General features: G+C 39.2%; 1 protein-coding gene across 10 annotated transcripts in view; it reads right to left on the minus strand.

Annotated features, from left to right (window-relative positions):
• LOC138060925 (SHC-transforming protein 3-like) overlaps positions 1-19,763 on the minus strand; it is a 103,787-nt gene that overhangs the window by 34,955 nt on the left and 49,069 nt on the right. For all 10 annotated transcript variants that reach the window (XM_068924478.1, XM_068924477.1, XM_068924485.1 and 7 more), the window contains one exon: positions 10,991-11,061. In XM_068924478.1, coding sequence (XP_068780579.1) covers positions 10,991-11,061 — 71 coding nt within the window. The remainder of the gene's footprint in view (positions 1-10,990; positions 11,062-19,763) is intronic.

Genomic DNA, 19,763 nt, shown 5'->3' on the forward strand with positions numbered 1-19,763 from the left:
TCAATATATAATGGCTCAATAAATGATGTCACAGATTTATCATTATGCAATCAGTAGTCGCTACATAATTAAGTCTGAGGTGCTTTTACGTAGGGCCCAATTCAAAGTTCAAATCACCTGAAAGAATTCTATGTTGTTTTTTTTTTCCTTTGGCTCAGGCCTCACAGCAGGTTTAAAATCCTGTCATTCTGAAGAAAAGTAAGATTTATAGGAAGAGATAATCAAAAAGCTTTCAGGAACACTCCTTTCTTTACATCAGGAAGAGGGCTTGTTTGCTCCAAAGCTCGTTTGTTTGTTTGTTTGTTTTTTCCAACTACATCTGCTGGTCTCATAACATCACCCTTCACTACAAACCCTGCCTTGCATATGTCCTTAGACCATCACAGCTACAGCAGCACTCCCTTTCGCAGTTCATTGCTTGAATTCAGTTCCCACACTTACCACAAAGCTTCTTCAAATTCAAACAGATGTTTAGTTAAAGTAGTTACCAACTTTTCTTACATAGCAAGTGAAAATCAGTTGGTTTAAAAGAGCCGCCCTGATGTATCTTTGAAATAGAGGCCAGCAGACATCACACATACTTATCATTCTGATGTTCAGACAAGATACTCAGCTCTTCATCCTCTGTGTCTCCTCCTCTCATGCGTTCACCTCTGTTCTCTCTGTTCCCACCAGCGGTCTTACTGTCCCACTTAGCATATTAAGACTACCAGCAGGTCTTGCCTCTCACGAAAAGAATACCCATTTCAGGGACATGAACTGTGCTTGACAGATAAATTTGCCCATAATTTCCTTTCTCTTCCTACTTGCCTCCACCATCTTCCACTTGTAGCAGCAATATGGAGCAGGCAGAAAGCAAGGGCAATTTTCAGGTTTTCCTGACAAATATAGCTTAAGAGCTTGTTGTATTTCTAGTGCGAGGCTGCTGTTCGCAATATTTTTGCTCCTACCCCTTCCACCTGTAGGCTCTCCTGATTATCAGGCAGAAACCACATAGCTCAGTGGACCCATCTGATTCAAGGATCTTGCTGATCAAAACAGTCAGTTGAGCCCAGGACAGGAAAGGCACTGGCACAAGAGGTTGAAACCCTGTGCCAGGCTGGCAAGGCACCTTAGTTGCTGTTGCACACCATGTTTCAGAAGAGCTAGGCGAGCAATAAGCAGCTGACAGCCAGGACACACAACCTCGCACTCAATAACAAAGTGTTACAGATTTTCCAACTCTGGGTGTCCCTTTTAGGAAAATACCACAGTTTTATTGAACTCAGTGCTCCAGAAGTCTGCACAAACACTGCAAGTGGAGGAGAGACCTGAGAAAGGTGATAACTCATTGCAATGCTAGTCAGATAAGGCAGGTCATCTGCACTTAAACTGGACAATTGTTTTAACTTTGTTTCTTGTGTATTCTGTGAATAGTGAATGTACTCAGGCAACTGCTAGTTTAAGTTAACAATGCTTTTGGTAAAAATGTGAGGAACTTCATAAAGGACATTTTGAAAGCAAGACTGTCTATGCAAGATCAGAGTGGTCTGCCAGGCCAGGAGACAGCTTTCTCAGCAGCAATCCCTCATGTACCTGCAACAAAAGGTGCAGTGCTTTTTCCACCTGGGAGTTAAGGAGTCTTACAGAGTATCTGATGAATACGGGGGGAAAAAGGCCAGCTGGATATCTTCTGCCATCCAGATGTGCACTTTCCCAGGGGAAGGTTCCTGGCTCTCCGAGTTGAGAACATTCCAGATCGTCTTGGGAGGGGCTGGTCTTTACACGTAGTCTGGTGATATGGAAAAAACACCCTAAAGCTTATTTCTAGCTTGCATCGCCAGGTCGTACAGGGCAGATATCTTCTCTTTTTGCAGCAAGTCAAATTTGCAAATGCCTATGCAGTGTAAACACCTGAGCCACAAATCAGACCCAGAACCAGAAATAGCTGCTAGGTCGAGAGTGCACTTATCTGAGGCGTGCACGCTTGTCTAAGAAGTGCAAAAGCTGAAATTCTGGACATACTTGCATGGCTAAACAGTTGCACAGACTTTGGAAAAGCTGGATGTGACTACATTTTCTTCCTTTCCAGTAAGATAGTTATTTGACATAGATACCTGCCACATTTTCCTATGCCACATACCATTTCATTGGCTAGGCACTGATCTCAGAGAAATACCAGTGTAAAGTTATCTTGATCTCTTGTAAAATTAGCTACTGTGCAGTCTGCAGCAGGGACTACATGCTGAGCTCCAAATCTGCCCAAGAGTAATTTCTGCTTTGCAGATGGTCATGCTGTGGACTCATTTTCTTGGCACAAAACACATTGTATATTTGAATATAGACTTCAGCATGCAAATGTATCCAGTGAAGAATTATCAAAATGCATTTGCCCAAGCTGACCTGTTCTGCTTTGAAGTGACTTGACATGTTTCTGAGACAGAAGAAGAGGCATTTTACATTGGCATTTTGTTCTATTAAAAAGGCTAATGCCCTGATATTCTTCATAACTTTAGTCATATTTTATTCTGACTGTTATATAAAAGTAGCCCACTCAGGAAGCTGAAATCTGTTCCTTTATGAAACAGCATCACGTGAAAATACCCCCCTTCCTGTGGTTTCAGAGATTTTTTTGGCTGCGATGCTGGGTTTTGTTGTTGCTGTTTTTTAATTAAAACCACTTAATTGATTAAGAAAATAGAATTCTGGAACCAATGTTTCCGGGGAACGACAGGCGCAAACAAACCGCACAGATTTTTTTCAACATACTTGGAAAAAGCATAGCTGTTTTTTTATTGAAAATAGCAGCCACGACAAGTTTTTGCTGAAATGCTTTGTATGACAAGACCAAAAAGCTACCAATATTATCTTGCTAATATCTTCTAGTATCCTACAGTTCCCAAGTTTACCTTTGCCACCTCCAAAGGTTAGGGCTTCACAGCTAGGCATCAAAAATGTTTTAAAAAATAGACATCAAAAGATAGATTTGATTAATGAAAGAATGACATGTCTAGAAGGATGTACATAAGACCTCCAGTAATTTCTTAACACTATTAAACCCCTGCCAATCTTTTTAATAGTTTATAAATCACTACCGTGTACTGTATCTGTATCTGCTGAGGAGAAACAGAGTCTAAATTGAAATTAAAAATAACTTGCTTCTGAGAAAAAACAGAGACCAAAAATACATTTTTAGAAATCCGTTTAATAATTGAAATATTATTTGTTCATTTACAAAACAGGCAAAACAACTGCGTGCTGTCTGAAGCAGCAAATGGGACATTCACGAACCCTGAAGACTAGGACAATATACTACTGTTAAGAAAACTTTAAACGCCAAAAGGCAAATTGACGATGGTTGGAAGGTGTAAGGCTGAAAAAGTAGCTAATGAAAATACAACAGCGAATAAGGAAAGGAAGGGTGGAAGCGCAGCTGTGAGGAGCGGTTAGGCCTAATGCCACCAATTTTGAGTACTGTAGCCCTGCAGGGGGGCCCACTGAGAAAGTGCAAGAGAGACCTAGTGATGCCATTTGTTCCTGGTAGCCTCCCAGGAGTGAAGCCTGTCCTGCTGTATACAGGATGAGAAGCCTGGAAGAAAAGACTCGGGGAAAAAGGCGACATCAGCAGATGTGTCAAACAAGCTGTTGTCCACTTGTAGAGCAAGTAGAAGACAATTCCTCCTTCTCTTCCTCCCAGGTCCTCCTTTTGTTTCTTGAAATGGGGTCTTTTTACATGTGGAAAATCTATAAGCAGAAAACAAAAGGAAGCTGGCCAATCTCATTTTTGGTATATTTGATAGACTTCATAACAGTAGTAAGGCTGTCTTTGGCTACTGTTGGACAGAAGGCACAATTTTCCATTGGTGATTCTGGCAGGGCAACATAGTTATTATTTTTACTCTCCTAAGTCTTCACTGTGGGAGTTGCATTAAACTGCTAACAGAAGTCCATACACTCAGGAGGCCTCTTTTGCTTTTACTGCCAAAGAAACTTTATCTTTCGGTATGCCTAACGAGGGGTCTGTTCTCAGGATGTATGGATAATGCAACTTTAAGTGATATTTGAGGCAATTTCAGTACAGTCTGTACCTTCTTTTATAATACAAAAGTTCAGAAATTCTCACTGTTTTTTTCATCACAAGCAGAAAGCTCTATCTGTTTTTGACAGCTTCTAATGTGGTCAGAACAATGCTCTGATTTTCAGAAAAGTAGAGTGAAACTGTGCATCCAATAGCACAGCTTAGTTAGATATGTAACCATTCACTTTATGTACACACAGTCAGTTCTGCGCTTGGCAAAACAGGAACAAACATATCCATTTTTCCTTAGCCAAGGCAAACGTACATGGCCAAAGATGCAAACCACTGTTCCTCCGCTGCTGAGAACACAGTTATACACATATAATTAACCATTATTTAGGCTGTGACAATCACGGTCCAAAACTAAAGGTATCTTTCCAAGAGAAAAGCTCTTAAAATATTGCTTGCAGCTTGTGTGAAGATAAATTGAAAGCTGAACGCGTACCTACAAAAATCCTCCTTCTGCACAGGCCTGCATCTGTGAAGAATAAGGTCAACGACGTCAACAAACTAAATAAAAATGTACTTGGAGGTCTAGCTCTGATAAGTGGATCTCCAGTGCTTTAACTTCTTTTGGGGTCTTCAGCCTTTCTTCCATTCTGCACCTAGCTGTTTATCTAGCAGTGGTCAGGGAAATGGACAGAGAGAAATAAAAGCTGTCTTCTGTTGCTAAATAAGGATCACAGCAGCCTCTAAATTGGGGCCAGCCTCAGGTCATTTAGTATAATATTTTCTCTCTCAGGAAGCAGCCCGTAACAGATATTTCAGAGGAAACCCTGGGAAACCTCACAGTAAGTAAAATTTTAAAAACTTTGTCCAAGGAATATTTTCCTCTGACCCCTAATGGATTAACCTCCAAAGCATGACTCTGGAGATAGGTATCTTCCAAAACCTCTTTTTTATTAGAGGATTACAGTTCTAACACTGACCTTTCATATTATCCCATAAGATTTAGAGCATTTTATAAACATACAAGCTGTCTTCGGCAAGGACTGTCCAGCGGTTCTGGTGTGAGCAGACATACCACAAAAAGACAAACAAATTGCTTTGGTTTCTATATGTAATCAAAGTCTCTAGGCACAATTAACAAAAAAATTTCAGAGTGTCTCTGTTGCCAAGGAGTAAGGCAATTGTTGACTTTGCATTAGGATTTGTGTTTAAAACACATTAAGACCACTCTGCTTCAGACCTTCTGCTGCTGTAGAACTATGTGGATTCATCGGCCTTCTGAAAATCCAGGGTACAGCTATATCCGTATCTGCTACCGTTACTATTTGGCTTTCAGCTCTTCACCTTCCCCATCCCCTGAGAGACTCTCTCCTTTCTCACAAAGGCAAGTGGAATGGGGCAATTCAATGAATTATTCTCACTCAGGCATTGCATTACCATATATTAGTCAAATTAATCCAAATACTAGTTAACATTTTTCCCATTAATAATACATTGAAAATGAAAGATTTAGATGTTAAGCACACAAAAGCCTGCTTATTCTAACCTATTTCTGTGCCACTGAATCAGAGCTAAACAAGCAAATGTAAATTATTGCCTGACAGTATCAGTCACTCTTTCTGTCATTGCCCCACTTACTGGCCTGCTGTAAGAATTATAAGCATGTCCCCATCCACTTTGTGGAATGCTGTGCCCTGGGGTGAGGAGCAGCAGCCAGCACCCCTCGCTTCCCAGAGCCCAGCCCTGAAAAAAAAGTGCAAAAGGAAAGAGGACTCTCCTTCACACCTCTTCCTCCATATAGCCATGCACCCAGACCCGCAGCCTGGGTTCACCATGTCCTGCAGTCACCTAGGCACCATCTCCTAGGCGCCTCCCCAAGTCCAGAGTCCACAGAGCAGAAAGCAGGGGCAAAGCGCACTTACTTTCCAGGCACGTGTACGTTAAGGAGGAGGTTGAGCAAACACATGGAATTCATTGCAGATAACATATGTTACCTATCTGTCTTCAAAATTCACAGTGGAGCCGTTCTTCCCTTCCGGTGTCTTCCTTCCTTTTTCAGTGATGCTTGTTGAAAGTGAATTTCTGCAAAGAATACAGATATGGTTGAAGGAAACACTATAATAACTTAATTTCCTTCATGTTGTTTAGCGGTGGACTTGAACCCGGCTCTAAAATCTGGACTTGTCCCCCCTCCAAAGCTTGGGACAATGGTGCAAAAATGGGTTTGATTTTTCACTTTAAAAAAAGTGGGAGAGGAATCTGGCTTCAAGTTGTTCAGCCCAACAAAGTTCAGGGAGGGAATTAGGATCAGGATTTGGATTCGGGCCCATCGCTAATATGAAGTATCTCACCCCTTTGATCTCCTTGTTATTAACACAGCATGCAATATAACGTTTCACTCAGCATGGGGAGGTGTGACTTTCTGAAGTTGCATGCAGCAGACTAATATTGCATTCAATTAGAGAACAACAAAAAACATGCAGCCTTGTAGTCCAGACACTGCTGTATGACAAACAGTGCGTGCAACGTTATTCTAATTCAATCCAGTGTATAACTACACTCATGCATGCAACATGGTAGTGAAGACTCATTATACCATAACAGATTTCACAATAAGCATACAAACATACTAGATGAACTGCAAACATTGCACATGTTGCAAAAATATTTTACCTGATTTTTTTTTATATAAAAAGTCTGAGGGTATGAATCGCCTGGCCACACAGCTTTAAGAGTGGCCCCTTTCTGTGACGATGATGGTAGGTTTCAGATGAGCTTAGGACCACTTGCCAGCTGCAGTTAGCTCAGTAGTCTGGCCTGCTAGTCCGCCTGCTCCTCCTCTATGTTGAAAATGAAATGCTTCTGTTCATCTTGCTGTCCAAGCAAGTTATCTTGACTTTGCTTGTGTTCCAAGAATTGTCACTGGATAATTAATGATGCAACATGTGGATTCAGCTGGCTTTTATTTATCATTATCCGTAACTGCTGACCCTTGGCTTGCACATCCATTCACTTGCTCAAAAATTCACATGACATTACATTCATTATACAAAAGAATAAGTACAGTGCAACTGGTTAATGCTACCCTAGATCTCCTATTTCTCCTGTAGTGAAAGCATCCTGAAACTTAAATGTACAATGATAAAGGAAAAATATTCTTATAAATTAGCCATTGCTGTTCATTTTGCCTCAAAACACTCCCCACATTAGGACAACAATTCCTTTTGGCAGGCACCAATGAGGTTATTAAGACCTGATGAAGAATATGACAAGTGAAAGTGCTTGCTCATTCCTTTCACACAAGGGTAAATTTATTGCTAGAAGTTTAATATTTAAATTTATAAAAAGTGAAAAAGGAAAACAAAAACAAGTCACTTGCAAGGTACAACAGCATTAAATGGCACAGATTGAGAGTAGCTGTGATTTTTCACATGACTGTGACAAGAAAGGAAAGATCCCTGACCAGATGGTTTACACTGAGGCTTCCCTCCAGTTCCTGGAGTTGCAGGCACAGTTTTTCATTTGTCAGAGACTGCTACATGCATATGCACTGATATATATGCTTTCCTAATGTATTAATTACAATGGCTGGGATTTTCAATGCCATTCAAGAGACTGGGCGACCTTTTCCCATTAACTTCTCATGTCATATGGGTGTCAAATTCACTAGATAACCGGAGATCTTAGCCAAATTCATAAATAATTTCTAAACGTTCACCCAAGGATTTAAGTGCCCTTCGCAACCACTAATTAATTCATTTAACTGCACATGTTTTATGTGACTGAGACTAGTAACTTCTCCAAAGTAATGCCCAGTGTTTGCAGCAGAGCCAGAGACTACAGAACTCGCCCGTGACTGAGCCACAGCAGCTTCTTTCTTCTCGCAGTTGGTGTCGCTCTGCAGACTTTGGGCGTTTAGTTTCTACTCAGGGCCAGCAGAGAGGAGAAGTGGCACACGCAATAACCAAGAGTCAGAAAAAAAGGTAAACATGGGATTCTCAGTTACAGACTTCCTATGTTTGAGCTCTGCAACATGGAGGAAAAGCAAGGGCAAGAAAGTGAGCAGGGACAGGGACGTGACGCAGCGCTAGAAAGGGAGTGAGTGTGTGTTTTTATGTACCAAGCAGTAAGCATGCCTATGAGGAAAGGCCATTTCCAGACTTCCACACTGAATCAGATAACTTGGCTCATCTGCATAATACCAGAAGTAATAATGGCCCAAGATGGATCAGTTTCTTCTGTGATGGGTTGTGCTAAGGAAGTCTTGGGAAAAATGGCCTCAGATTAAGCAAGAGTAACAGATGCCTATATACTCAAATTACAAAGCCACGGGTAAGGGATCAGGGTTGCCTAGACATCTGTTTCTGCAGTTATGGGAAACATTATAGCCACGTTTACACAGCTCCACGTATAAAATAAACTTTTACTGCAGCTTTCCAGCTATGGGTCTAGGCTCCTCAGCTTGGGCAGTCACAGTTAACATTTCTAGACCTGCAGACTTAAGCCTCAGCAACACTCAGTCGCGAGCAGTCAGGTTATAAGGATATTTTACTTGCTGGTGGTGAGTTGCAGAGAAATCAGCAACGGAAATTCCTTACCCAGCAGGCCTGCTTTTAAAGGATATAGAGCTCAGACTTATCTAACCAAGAAAACTGATAAGGAGGTTTTAGCACAGCTATAGACAAACTGTGAGACAATTATTACCCTCAAGCAAATGTAGCTTTGAGACACTTTTGGTTTGTACATTCATGAAGGGCTGCATGGACCAATCGGTGCGAGGTGTCTTCTTGTGAGGGAATTGGTGCCTGTAATAGCAGACCATCAGCCTTATTAATTTAGTACACACCGCAAGGCTTATGTTATGTTTCTTAATGCACATGAGCAAGTTAATGAGCAAATATGAATTTTAGGATTCCTTAGTAAAAATCAGGCTTGTATGTGAAATGCTACATGATGAAGCGTGGCACAGACTGTTTCCAATAGGTATTTCAAACTTTAGACATGGCATGGGGATTTCTAGAAACAGATGAATTAATGAATAATGAAGATTAAGATGCTAGATCCTGATTTAAAATTCATCTAAAAACTCCTAACTTCAGAAAAGTTTTAGATCAGGAATTACGCGATCAGAATGAGGAGCTAATCATTCATCATTATTTTATGATAAAGAGAAAATTGCAAATGCAAAATTAACAACACACAGGAAAATACGGGTCCCTGTTCGAAAAAATATCCTGTGCTCTAGATGTGGTCAGAGGAAGATGAGCCAAGAAAATGCCCAGCAAGTAGTCAAACATGCTGCAACTTCAACAGAAAAAAATTATAATTCCAAGTCTGTTACACAGTAAAAGCCAAAAAGCATCTATGTACTGAAAGAACTGTAAGACAGTGACACTTTGTTTGTGCAGACCATATTGCTTTAGATCAGCAAATATGGTTAAGTATTAATGGTACAGTTGTGCCTTTAAGCTAGTTAAGAAAAATAAAATGCTATCCCAATGAAGACATACAGCGAAAGAGACACTGCAGAAAAACAAAGCACAATTTGGTCCACCTTCAGGTACAGAATACAAAACCAGTAACTATCACAGCGGTTTTATAAGACAGTATCGTTTAATCTCCAAATGTTAAAAACAGATGTGCCACCTGCTTTGCAACTAGAAGTCTGCCTAGACATGAAACCATTTTAAAAGGTCACTGTTGCAAATACCACAGAAATGTACATTGTGAGTTCAAAACAGCACACTAGGAATATTCTCAGATACCTCCATAGTCTAGATTGTCTGAAAGGAAAATCCAGAACTCTACCATTTATCTATCCTTGTACTTTTTTGCCCCTCATGAACACAGTATCTTGACAAAATAATAATTAACATTTTGTGAGGACTCACAGGGTTCAATTCAAAGCTCATGTATGCAAATGTAACTCAAAGTCAATGCAAAGATACTCGTATACAACAATTCTGCACATAGACCATCAGAATGGCATCTAAATTAGCAACAATAATTCTCATTTAATAACAGAAATACTCAGCTGTCTAAGATATTGCAACGGTTCATGAAAGACCACCAGCAACTGGACAACGCCTCAAAGAGGTGAAGTTCACAACTTCTTAAATTCAAGCATTATATCCAACTCATATCACTTTATATTTGTTCCTCTGAAAGGGATTGTTTCATTACTTTGCTACCAGAATTTGGCTATGATAATTTGAAACTGTGGTCTCCGGTTGCTAGAAGATGCCAACACCAGTCCTCCAAAGGCAGTGAGCTCAGCCTTTCAAGTGCAAATGCCTGCAAAACACTATTTACTACAATTCTCAGAAAATATCTTTTAGAAATAAAATAATTAATGGATATTTCTTAAGAGAACACAGTATTTATATACTGCTTTTGGAACACTGTAGTGATAGGTTTAAAAAAAGAACTGCAATGAGAACCTGTATAAATTTATCACTCATTATGAGGCGTCAGGAAAAGCCAACAGACTTCCATTTGTCTTTGATTCCTTTCTGCTGCCTTTCTTTTCATTTTCATACCTTTTCTATGGCTAATTTGTAATCTTGTATCTTTTCATAAAAATCTACTACAAATACCTAAAAATGTGAAGCTCCAAATCAGCTCTCTAGCCTAATTTTGACAAGCACGTTGTAGGTTTTAGGCACATTCTAATTCTCATAGGCTTGAATGTCACTGAAGTGGTGTCCAGATAAGTGCCTTCTTGGGCAGCACCATTCAACAAACCTGCCATAATTTTCTAAAGCGGGGCCTGGCACAGCAAAAGACCAGGAAGAAGATATCCTTTAAGTCTCTTTGGAGCTGTATTAATATCAGGTAAGAGATTTACCTGTAAAAGCAAAATAAAAAAAGTGGACTTAAGGTACCTGAAAACTATTTACTATGCATTTCGCCATTTTCCTGGCCTCTCCTCTTTGGGGATACAGTTAAGAAGTTACTTTAAAATGTATTTATACAAAGTCTTACCTTGTAATCTGTGTTCTAGTATTGAAGTCAAGAGATCTCATTGAGCGTAAGACTTCTATACACCCCAAGTACTGTAGGGAAAAAGAAAAAGTTATAAAAATTATTATAATTATTGTGGAGTTCTAGGAGAAAATGCAACTAATCATTAAAAGGCATTCTACAGCCCTTATTTTTACATCTGATTTATCCTATGTGTCAGCCAAATTTCTATTATTATGTTCTTGTATGTCACAGATTTGCTTCATAAACATTTTACGTCATTTAAGTCTCAAGTTTGCCTCAACATATCTTTTTATGCCTAATCTAATCATTGTAATATACCTAGTTCTTAATGGGCTGAAGCGTTGTTCGTTTTCACCTATCTTAATTGATCCATTTTGGATATAAAGCTATTCAAAGTAAAAATAAAATCAATGTAAAAGGAAATGTGGTAGAGTAAAACCATCTAGCACTGGTTAGTTGAAAAATATTATTTAAGAGGGAGAGATAAGGCTTAGCGCAAGAAAGGTCAATTAAGGCTGAAAAGAGCACCAGCAATCCAAAAAGGATTCCTTAAAGATCAGCTCAGGAATTAATGTGATTTAATATCTTAATTAATGACACTAGTATAAAGATATGGGAAAATGCTAATAAAATACGTTAATAACACACACTGGGAGATGGCTTCAACGGAGTCATTCAAGAGAGGAATGACACAACAGGTTGGCCAGTGTTAGGAAAAGACTAGACTTACTGACTTAGAAAGTCTCTTTCTGTCCTATATCCCAGTGAAAAAGAGGGAAAAATATGTTAAGATATATGTCTATCCTAGGATTAAGAAAAACTCAGGTGCATCTTATGGATTAGCTTCCAAAAGCAGATGTGATTTGCATGTGAGAAAGTCTACATGCAGCTACAGATTTCATCAGATATTTGTGTTGTGGCTTGTACCACAATCTATCCTTTGCATAAACCAGCTCACGACTGGCATATCCCATGGCAGTAGCTTTGCACACATATTAAGTGCTCAACTACTCACCCGACTTTTGGAAGTCAGGTGAAATAGGGATGGGTCTTCAGATAATGGGCCTGATAATGCTATTCCAGTATTGTGTTTTAATAGCAGTGTAACATCTATTTGCAGCATAATGCAACCTATTTGGGTATGAAACTGGTGCAAAAAAATCAAGTGAGGCCAGTATTTTTTGTCCACCTGGGATTTTTTTTGTATTGCTTAACAACGTTTTGATTAGAGAATTATCGCATTGCTAGCTATACTATCTATAATTTCAACGATGCTTTTTCTAAAGAAATCTATCTGTCACAAGCTGTTTGCAAGTTGAGGGAGTTTCTTGTTTGTTTTCATGTGTACAATATCATTTAATTTATTCATATCAAATGTCATGAAGACATCATGAAGCACTAGAACGCTGAATAAAATAAACTAGAAGACTGAGTGACTCCCATTAGTTAAATTACTCAAATTTGGATTACAATAGCCTGCAGTTTCTGGGAAAGATTTTAAGATTTATTTCCTAGATTTTTAGAATTCCCTTGCACCTCATCTTCTGTTTTTTGAAAAGTTTCTAAAATCCTCATGGAAAACACCTTGTACGTAGAGATCACGGCACAAGGAACTTTCAGGCTAAGAGTCATACCCTCAGGCTCTTTAGAGTATCATCACTCTCCTATCACTGCAAACTATGTATTTGGTAACGCCTTGCACCTTAATACAATTAGATTCCTTTCTTACATATACTTATTCTGACTGAGTACTTAAAGCATCCAGAACAACCTTTTCATGCTCTGATGCAGGAAGTTAAGCCATTATCTCTATTGTTAAGTGTCTGAGGAGGTTACCTGATTTTCTTGAAGTTCATTAAACATCAGTTGAAGCAATCAGCTGAACTCAGTGAAGTTATGCCAATATACAGCAATTAAAGATGTTTTCCTATACTCTTTATGTCATTTTGTTTTAGTCCTGTGATCTTTTAATAGATCATTTCCTCAAATATTTATTCAATTTCAGACATTTTCATAACTAAATACGCTATAAATTGGTATAACTATTCAAAGGTATCCTGTTGATTGTTTGTTACAGAGATACTTGGTTTTGATTACTTCTTCAACCTGTTCGCTTAGATCACTCAATATTCAAATGCTCTTGGATGGCACTTGTTCCTTCGCTTATCTGTATTTGCCACAAGTCTTTTAAAGCTAAATAATCAAACAATTTTGAGAATCAGGCAGGTCCAACTTTTTAGAAGCAAACTCTGAAAGGTAATTTGACAAGTACATGCAGGCGTGCAAATAAATACACAAACACATGTGCACACAAAGCACTGTCAAAATAAACACACAAATCATTAGACAAATACCCATAGACGTACTCAGAAGGCGTGCATTTAGACTCCTTTGAGTCATACTACCTGATCTGCATTAACAAAAGTAGAGACAAAACCAGACTGAAGGAAGGTCAGATGGAAAAATTATCCTGTACTTGCTTTATGCGTAGCATGGAGACAGCTGAACACAACATAGTAAGGCTGCAGTATTCCTGACTGGCCAAGGCAAAGATGGTAACTGATTTTTTGGGATAAAAGATGTGAACACTTAACCACCACGGCATGTTTTCAAGTAACAAAATTACTATAAATACTGACATTCAAAAGGTCCAAAGGCCAACTACAGGGACATATAACTCACCTACTGCTATGCTTCAATTATTCCCCAAGACCAACATTGATCTCTAAAAATATCCATTTGAAGTACATCCTGACAAGGATCCACAGAAAGAAGACATACAACCAAGATAGCAAGTAAATAAATTATTCATTTATTTCAACAAATAAATATACTGATTAAAAAGAAATGCTATCTTTTGCTTTAGGCATTCCATGAAACATTTAAAATATAGTTAAAAAACAGACTACTTCTGAAACAGCTCCTCTTCATCCAGTGCTTAATGTATACGCTAACCAATCAGCTACAGTGCACTGTGGTATTTATGAGCTCCCGCTAGCATCCTCCCCCTCATTGCTCAGGAAACAAATATGCCAAGACGCAGCCCGCCTTGAAGTAGGATAATTTAGGACTACCACTTCCAAACTCTCCTAGATAGAACCCTCTGCCTTCTGTCTACTTTCTTATATTTGAATGAGATTCCAGCTTGTATACCTTCATTGAATGGTATTAACGCCCTGAGGAACAGTCTTTCAGGTGAATGAATCTCTTCCCATTTAGAGGTTTTGGACTTGTAACTAATACTTTGCATTCCAAGCAGTACCTTGTAGGGAGCTAATATAAATCTAAAAGCACAGTGTCACATACTCCTGGAATCAAGCATCTCTTACTGCATGGGCTTCCAATATCTTTACTAGTTATAATTCCTCCAGGTAAATGTAACAGAAGGCCATAAATCTCAGGTTTCTACAGTTTGCCCCATAGGTGAGCACCTCTTCCGTATTCCCTAAGGTATCTCTGTCTTCTCTCTCGTTCAGTCAGGAAATGCTTGTTCGACAACCAAATTTTGTATTGTACCCTGTGTAAGAAAGGGTATTGAGTTTTCTCACTGTTTATGTGAAACAGGCAGTTCAACAGATGAGCGTTGAGTGCGTTCATGTGCTTGGAGAGAAGAGAAAAGGCAAATGAGGGTAGACGCTGTGCGAGTCGCCTTTTTGCTCTGCAAACACGAACAACCTTGTGCAGTGTTTCATAACAAGCTCATTCAGAACACCAAGTTCCTGGAAGAAATCTTCCAATATTTGAGTCAGAAGCTGGCAGTAGCAATAAAAATTTTTATAAAAATGTAGCAAGATGTAGCCACATACAGCACTGCAGTAGTCCAGTCTGGGAGTGATAAATGGCAGGGGGAGACTGTATCCAATATATTTCATGTATCTAATAGCAACTGGGCATACGCCCAGAACACAGGTAGTGCTAATAGCTACTGGTCACCCACTCAGACAAAGCAGACTCCTATTCTCTGAATCTGAACTGCTAGAACTTCATTAGCTCACCTAAACTATATGGCTATTCCTAGTAAATTAAGATAGGCCAGTTTTAATCCATGTAACTCGATGACAGTCATCAAAGCTGGGTGGCTTAAAATATTGCAGATTGTACTCAAATACACAGAGCTTTGTGCAAATTAGGTAAGAGAAAGCTTGGTTGTACCAGCAAACAGACGTGCACTTGGCATAGCTTGCCATAAATTAACCAGCGCCTACAAACACTGAGGTACCTGAAGTCTTCTCTAGGATAGCACAACTGCTGATAATAGCTTGGGGGCTCAAGAATAGCTTCAGCGTCCTGGGGTTCTGGGTGGTATATACAGATCTAGTTTTTGAAAACAGAAAGCTCTGAAGTATATTATAATCTGTAATAAGTCGGTCAATGCATTGCAAGTTCTTAACCCTCAGGCTTAAATTGTGCTTTTATTTGCAAAGTATGCAAAAGTGAGCATCTTCTTACTTGCCACATCTGTTCCTCATGTGTATTTAGAGTCATAGCCGTACATTTTCATGATTCGATTTTTTTTGCTGCATTTTACTCTTGTTGGCAAAAGGGCTTGTCCAAAACGAAAGTATATCATGAAAGTAAATTGCCGGATAGTATGAACTATTGCTAGTTAATTCCAGTTAAGGACTTATTTTAAAATGAGAGCTTTTATTTCCTATTCTGATTAACCTGCTTCTATTGCAACATGCATTTATTTATGCATTGAAATGACAGTTCATTCCAATCTCAGGTGTCACCACTAAGAGCCTCAGGGCAAGGGGCTTGTGAAAAGAGCAGTAATAGATGTTCCACAATACTTACAACACTTCAAGTTTGCAACTTACCCTAAACCATATTGAGTTTAAAGTCTAGATATACCCTAATGAGCAGGGCATAATATGAAACTAGTGACAGCCTAGGACTTGATTTCAAGATAATAGGTTTGTCCACATGTAACTGAGGACCCTATTCAGGAGTTTTACTATTGGTATTGAGGCATAAAAAGAGGGGACAAAACAAAAGCAACCAAGTCCCAGTCAGAGCGCGCAGGGTTGACAATTACAAGTATCTTACAAAATGAATTTTTCTGTTTAGCAAATAAATGAGAAGCAATAAGCAGTAAATCTTTTGCTCTCATTTTATACTATTTTTCCAGTTTAACTAAATTTTCAATGCCCACTTTTTAAACCACTGCAGTGAAAAAACCCCAAGGAACTGCAACCAGAATGTTTACCCTTTCAACAAAATAAAGTAAAAATATAGCAGTAAAATAAAATAATAAAAAAATGCCACAATACTTAGTAATTTATTTGATCTTGCTTTAACTGAACATTACCTTGAATACGTAATTTGACTGAGGCATGCACTACACATTACTTAGCTAATCAGCAGGAAAAGATCACAAAAAGACATGCTAGCTTATCACAATACACATTTGCTCATTCATTTCATAAGGAGATCATAGCTTAGTTATACATATTTAATAGTCTACATAGTACCCTTTAGCAGCAGATCTAATAATTTTGTGAAGACCAGTGTTCTCAATAGCAGTGTTATTATTCATTAAAGCATTAAAGTTTTTTGAAGAGAAAAAAAGTGAGGAAACCAATATACAATCCTTGCTAATCCATAACATAACCCTCTGACTGGCTGCTAACAGTCACTTCACAGTATCTATCCATTAACAGAGGCAGCAAGAAGTGACTGACATCTGTGTGAAAAAATACAGTAGCAATACAGTCTTTGCTGTTTTTAAGGCAAACGGCATACAGAGTTCTACCTAAAATTTGGAATACTTAAAGAAGCTATCCTTGCTGTTACCCATAGCAAAATACTTTACCGTAGAACAGCCTCTTACTTCAAAAGAACGCTGTAAAGATATTGGCACGTGGCAGGAGGACTTTTCCTTCCACATCTTCAGGAAGAAAGGCAACGTTTTGCAGATGTTTGCTTGACGTTTTTGCAGACAGCTCCGCTATCCTGACTGAGGCAGTCTTTATTAAGGAGGACATAATGCATTCACACGAGTAGCTTTGCTACTTTCGCTTTTTAGATTTTACATAGAGTTCACACCCCTGCGTCAGGCTAGCTGATCTGATCCACGTGGGAGGCACAGAGGGCCTGGAGGCACCACTCTGCGTCTGGATAGCTATGGGAATCCTCTTCCTATTAGGGAGCAGTGGCTCCACATCCTGCGCACAGTGAATGGCCCATGCATTGAAAACTATAGGCTTTCCCTTTACCTACAATAATAATACAATAATATTACAATAATATTTGTGAATTACAATAATATTTGTGAATCCCAAACCACCTGGTCTGCAATAGGAATGAAAAACAGAAAGAAGGAAAGAGGACAAGAAGGAAAAGAAGGAAAAGAAGGAGGGAAGGAGAAGCAGTGTGCCAAAAAACTCTGAGGATGCGTTTCATATTATCCCAAACATAGCAGGCTTTTTCAGGGGCTATCCTCTTAAGCACAGTTACCTCTGACTGCATTCATTTGCTAATACGCTTTGTTTTTAATGAGGGCTGACACTGACCTGTATTTACAGTTCTCACGTTTGTACAAAATATTGTTTTCCATATGACTGATACAAAATATGATGTGCTTATACAGCGGCTTAAAAAACATAAGCACTCTTGTCAGTCAGCAAAGACCTTTAAAAATAGGTAAATGGTTCCTTTAGTCAGGTTAAATATTGAGGCAGCCTCTGTTTTGAATTCACATTGAACAAAAAGATTGCTTTAGAAGGAGGGGCAGCCTGCAGACATCTCTCCATAACAAAGACTGAAGCTGTGTCGCACGCAGTCCATCAGTGTAGAAGATGAGTTAAGGTGTGAGTTGGTGTCATGATCAGTTATGAGGACTTTTAAGCAGTTACTGTATTTACACTGAAAGAGAGTATATATAAAGGGACACTTTGATGTAAGCCATTGACCTAAGTGTGAAGCTTGGCTATAGGACTGGAACCTAGATCTTGGTGGGAGCTCAGCAAAGTGTTCTAGACTCAAGCGTCAGCTACTGCAGAAGAACATAGAAACCACTCTGCAGCCAAACCACAACAAAAGATAGCTGTATAGTGAGATATTTCTCTGTATCTCCAAATAAATTCAATATTTTCTTAAGATTTGTAATAAACTCTTTCTTTTTTTAACTTAATGCCTGTCAAGTGTTAAGAATGACTTGAGGGTGTTTGCCAAACTTCAGGTAAAACTTTTCCTGGTAAATGAAGAATGGGCATATGTTGTCCTGCCATCATCATGGCAAACATCCCATCCAAGTTCTGCCACCAGGGAAGTTTGCAAGGATACCCTTTCGCTGCAGGTGTTGCTGGTCATACAAGGTGCTCGTCAGGAAAAAAGAGTCTGCCTTTGGCAAATACTAGCCAGCATCTCACTTGCTGCCAGCAAGCAGCACAGCAGGAGGAAGGTCTAACAGTTGAACAACCATTCAGACTTGTGTCAGACTACGTAGATATTTAAGCAGAAGCATGGAACAGGAGACTAATTCTGTGACATTTCTAATGTAGGGTGAGTTATAATATTAGAAAAACCTGTGGGCAGAAGGAAGACTGGATATTCAGAGAAAAGTAAATTTGTATGAACAGCAGTCACAGAGCTTTCAGTCAGCTGTTAGAGACTTCAGTTTCTCTGGTAGTTGAGGATATAAATACTTGCCTTTGAATGCTCCATTTGGCTATCAAGTAACATGATACTGAAGTCTTCCTTAACAGGAGTGTTATCCTATATATGCACACTCTTAAGTAGCATAAAACATTCTTGCAGTCAGTTCCTTGAAAATGCATTAACCTTCCATGTAAAACATGCACTCATGGCTACATAAAGAAATATACACGTTTTTCAGAGATGTCTCATTACATACACACATTTTCAGAAAATCCAGACTAATCCTCACAATTATCATCCGCAACATAGTGACTGCACCAATCCAGGGGACCAGCAGGCTGATGTAGCCAAGAGAAGGGCCCTGACCCCACACTCCTTAAGGGAGCGCAATGTATTCTCCCAGCCATGCCACATCCTCGGGTTCTTCCCTTCCTTCAGGGCAACGCACATCTTCCAGACTATTCGAAGAAGTAGTCATCCGAGGAAGTCTGATGACTGCATTCCAACAGCTTATGCCGAGGGAAATATTCTGTATTGCTGCCGTGCTTCCCGTGGTATCTGCACCGTGGCACACCTGCTCTAGGACTCTAATACTGCATGAAAGAAACATTGGCAGCCTTATTCCAAATGAGGAAAAAGCCCTATATTTAGACATTGTCAGAATCTAACACTAAAAATGTGTCGTAAACACATGCTACCGTGAAAAACAGGAAGGTGCTCTTCTGTGCTTGCATACTTTTACAGTTGGTAATTTTTATATCAGTAAGTAATCACACATAAAGCTTTATCGTGAATCAATACTTCCCCCAAAGGATTTTTTCCCATTAAAGAATGCGCGTTCTAATCCAGACAGAAAACTCTAAGTAAGGATTGATCGAATGGAAATGGAACGGAAAATCTAAAAACATGTCTTCTTTAGGGTTCAGCTACAAATAAGCCTTGACCCTTTGGCTGCAAACTTATCATCACAAATTGCTCCATGAGACAAGTAAGCTAACAGAGCTTCTAAACTCGTAGAAATGATGATGGATATGACTGTCAATAGGTTTGCACTTCTCTAAAAAATAGGTAGCTTACTTCCTCAGTAATGGGTGACAGGAAAACACAGTATTCCCAAGGGTATGTCCAATTGTGATCCAAAACTAGCTCTTTTCCATTTTGTTTTGTG

This window comes from Struthio camelus, chromosome W (genome assembly GCF_040807025.1).
Source record: "Struthio camelus isolate bStrCam1 chromosome W, bStrCam1.hap1, whole genome shotgun sequence".
Lineage (NCBI taxonomy): Eukaryota > Metazoa > Chordata > Aves > Struthioniformes > Struthionidae > Struthio > Struthio camelus.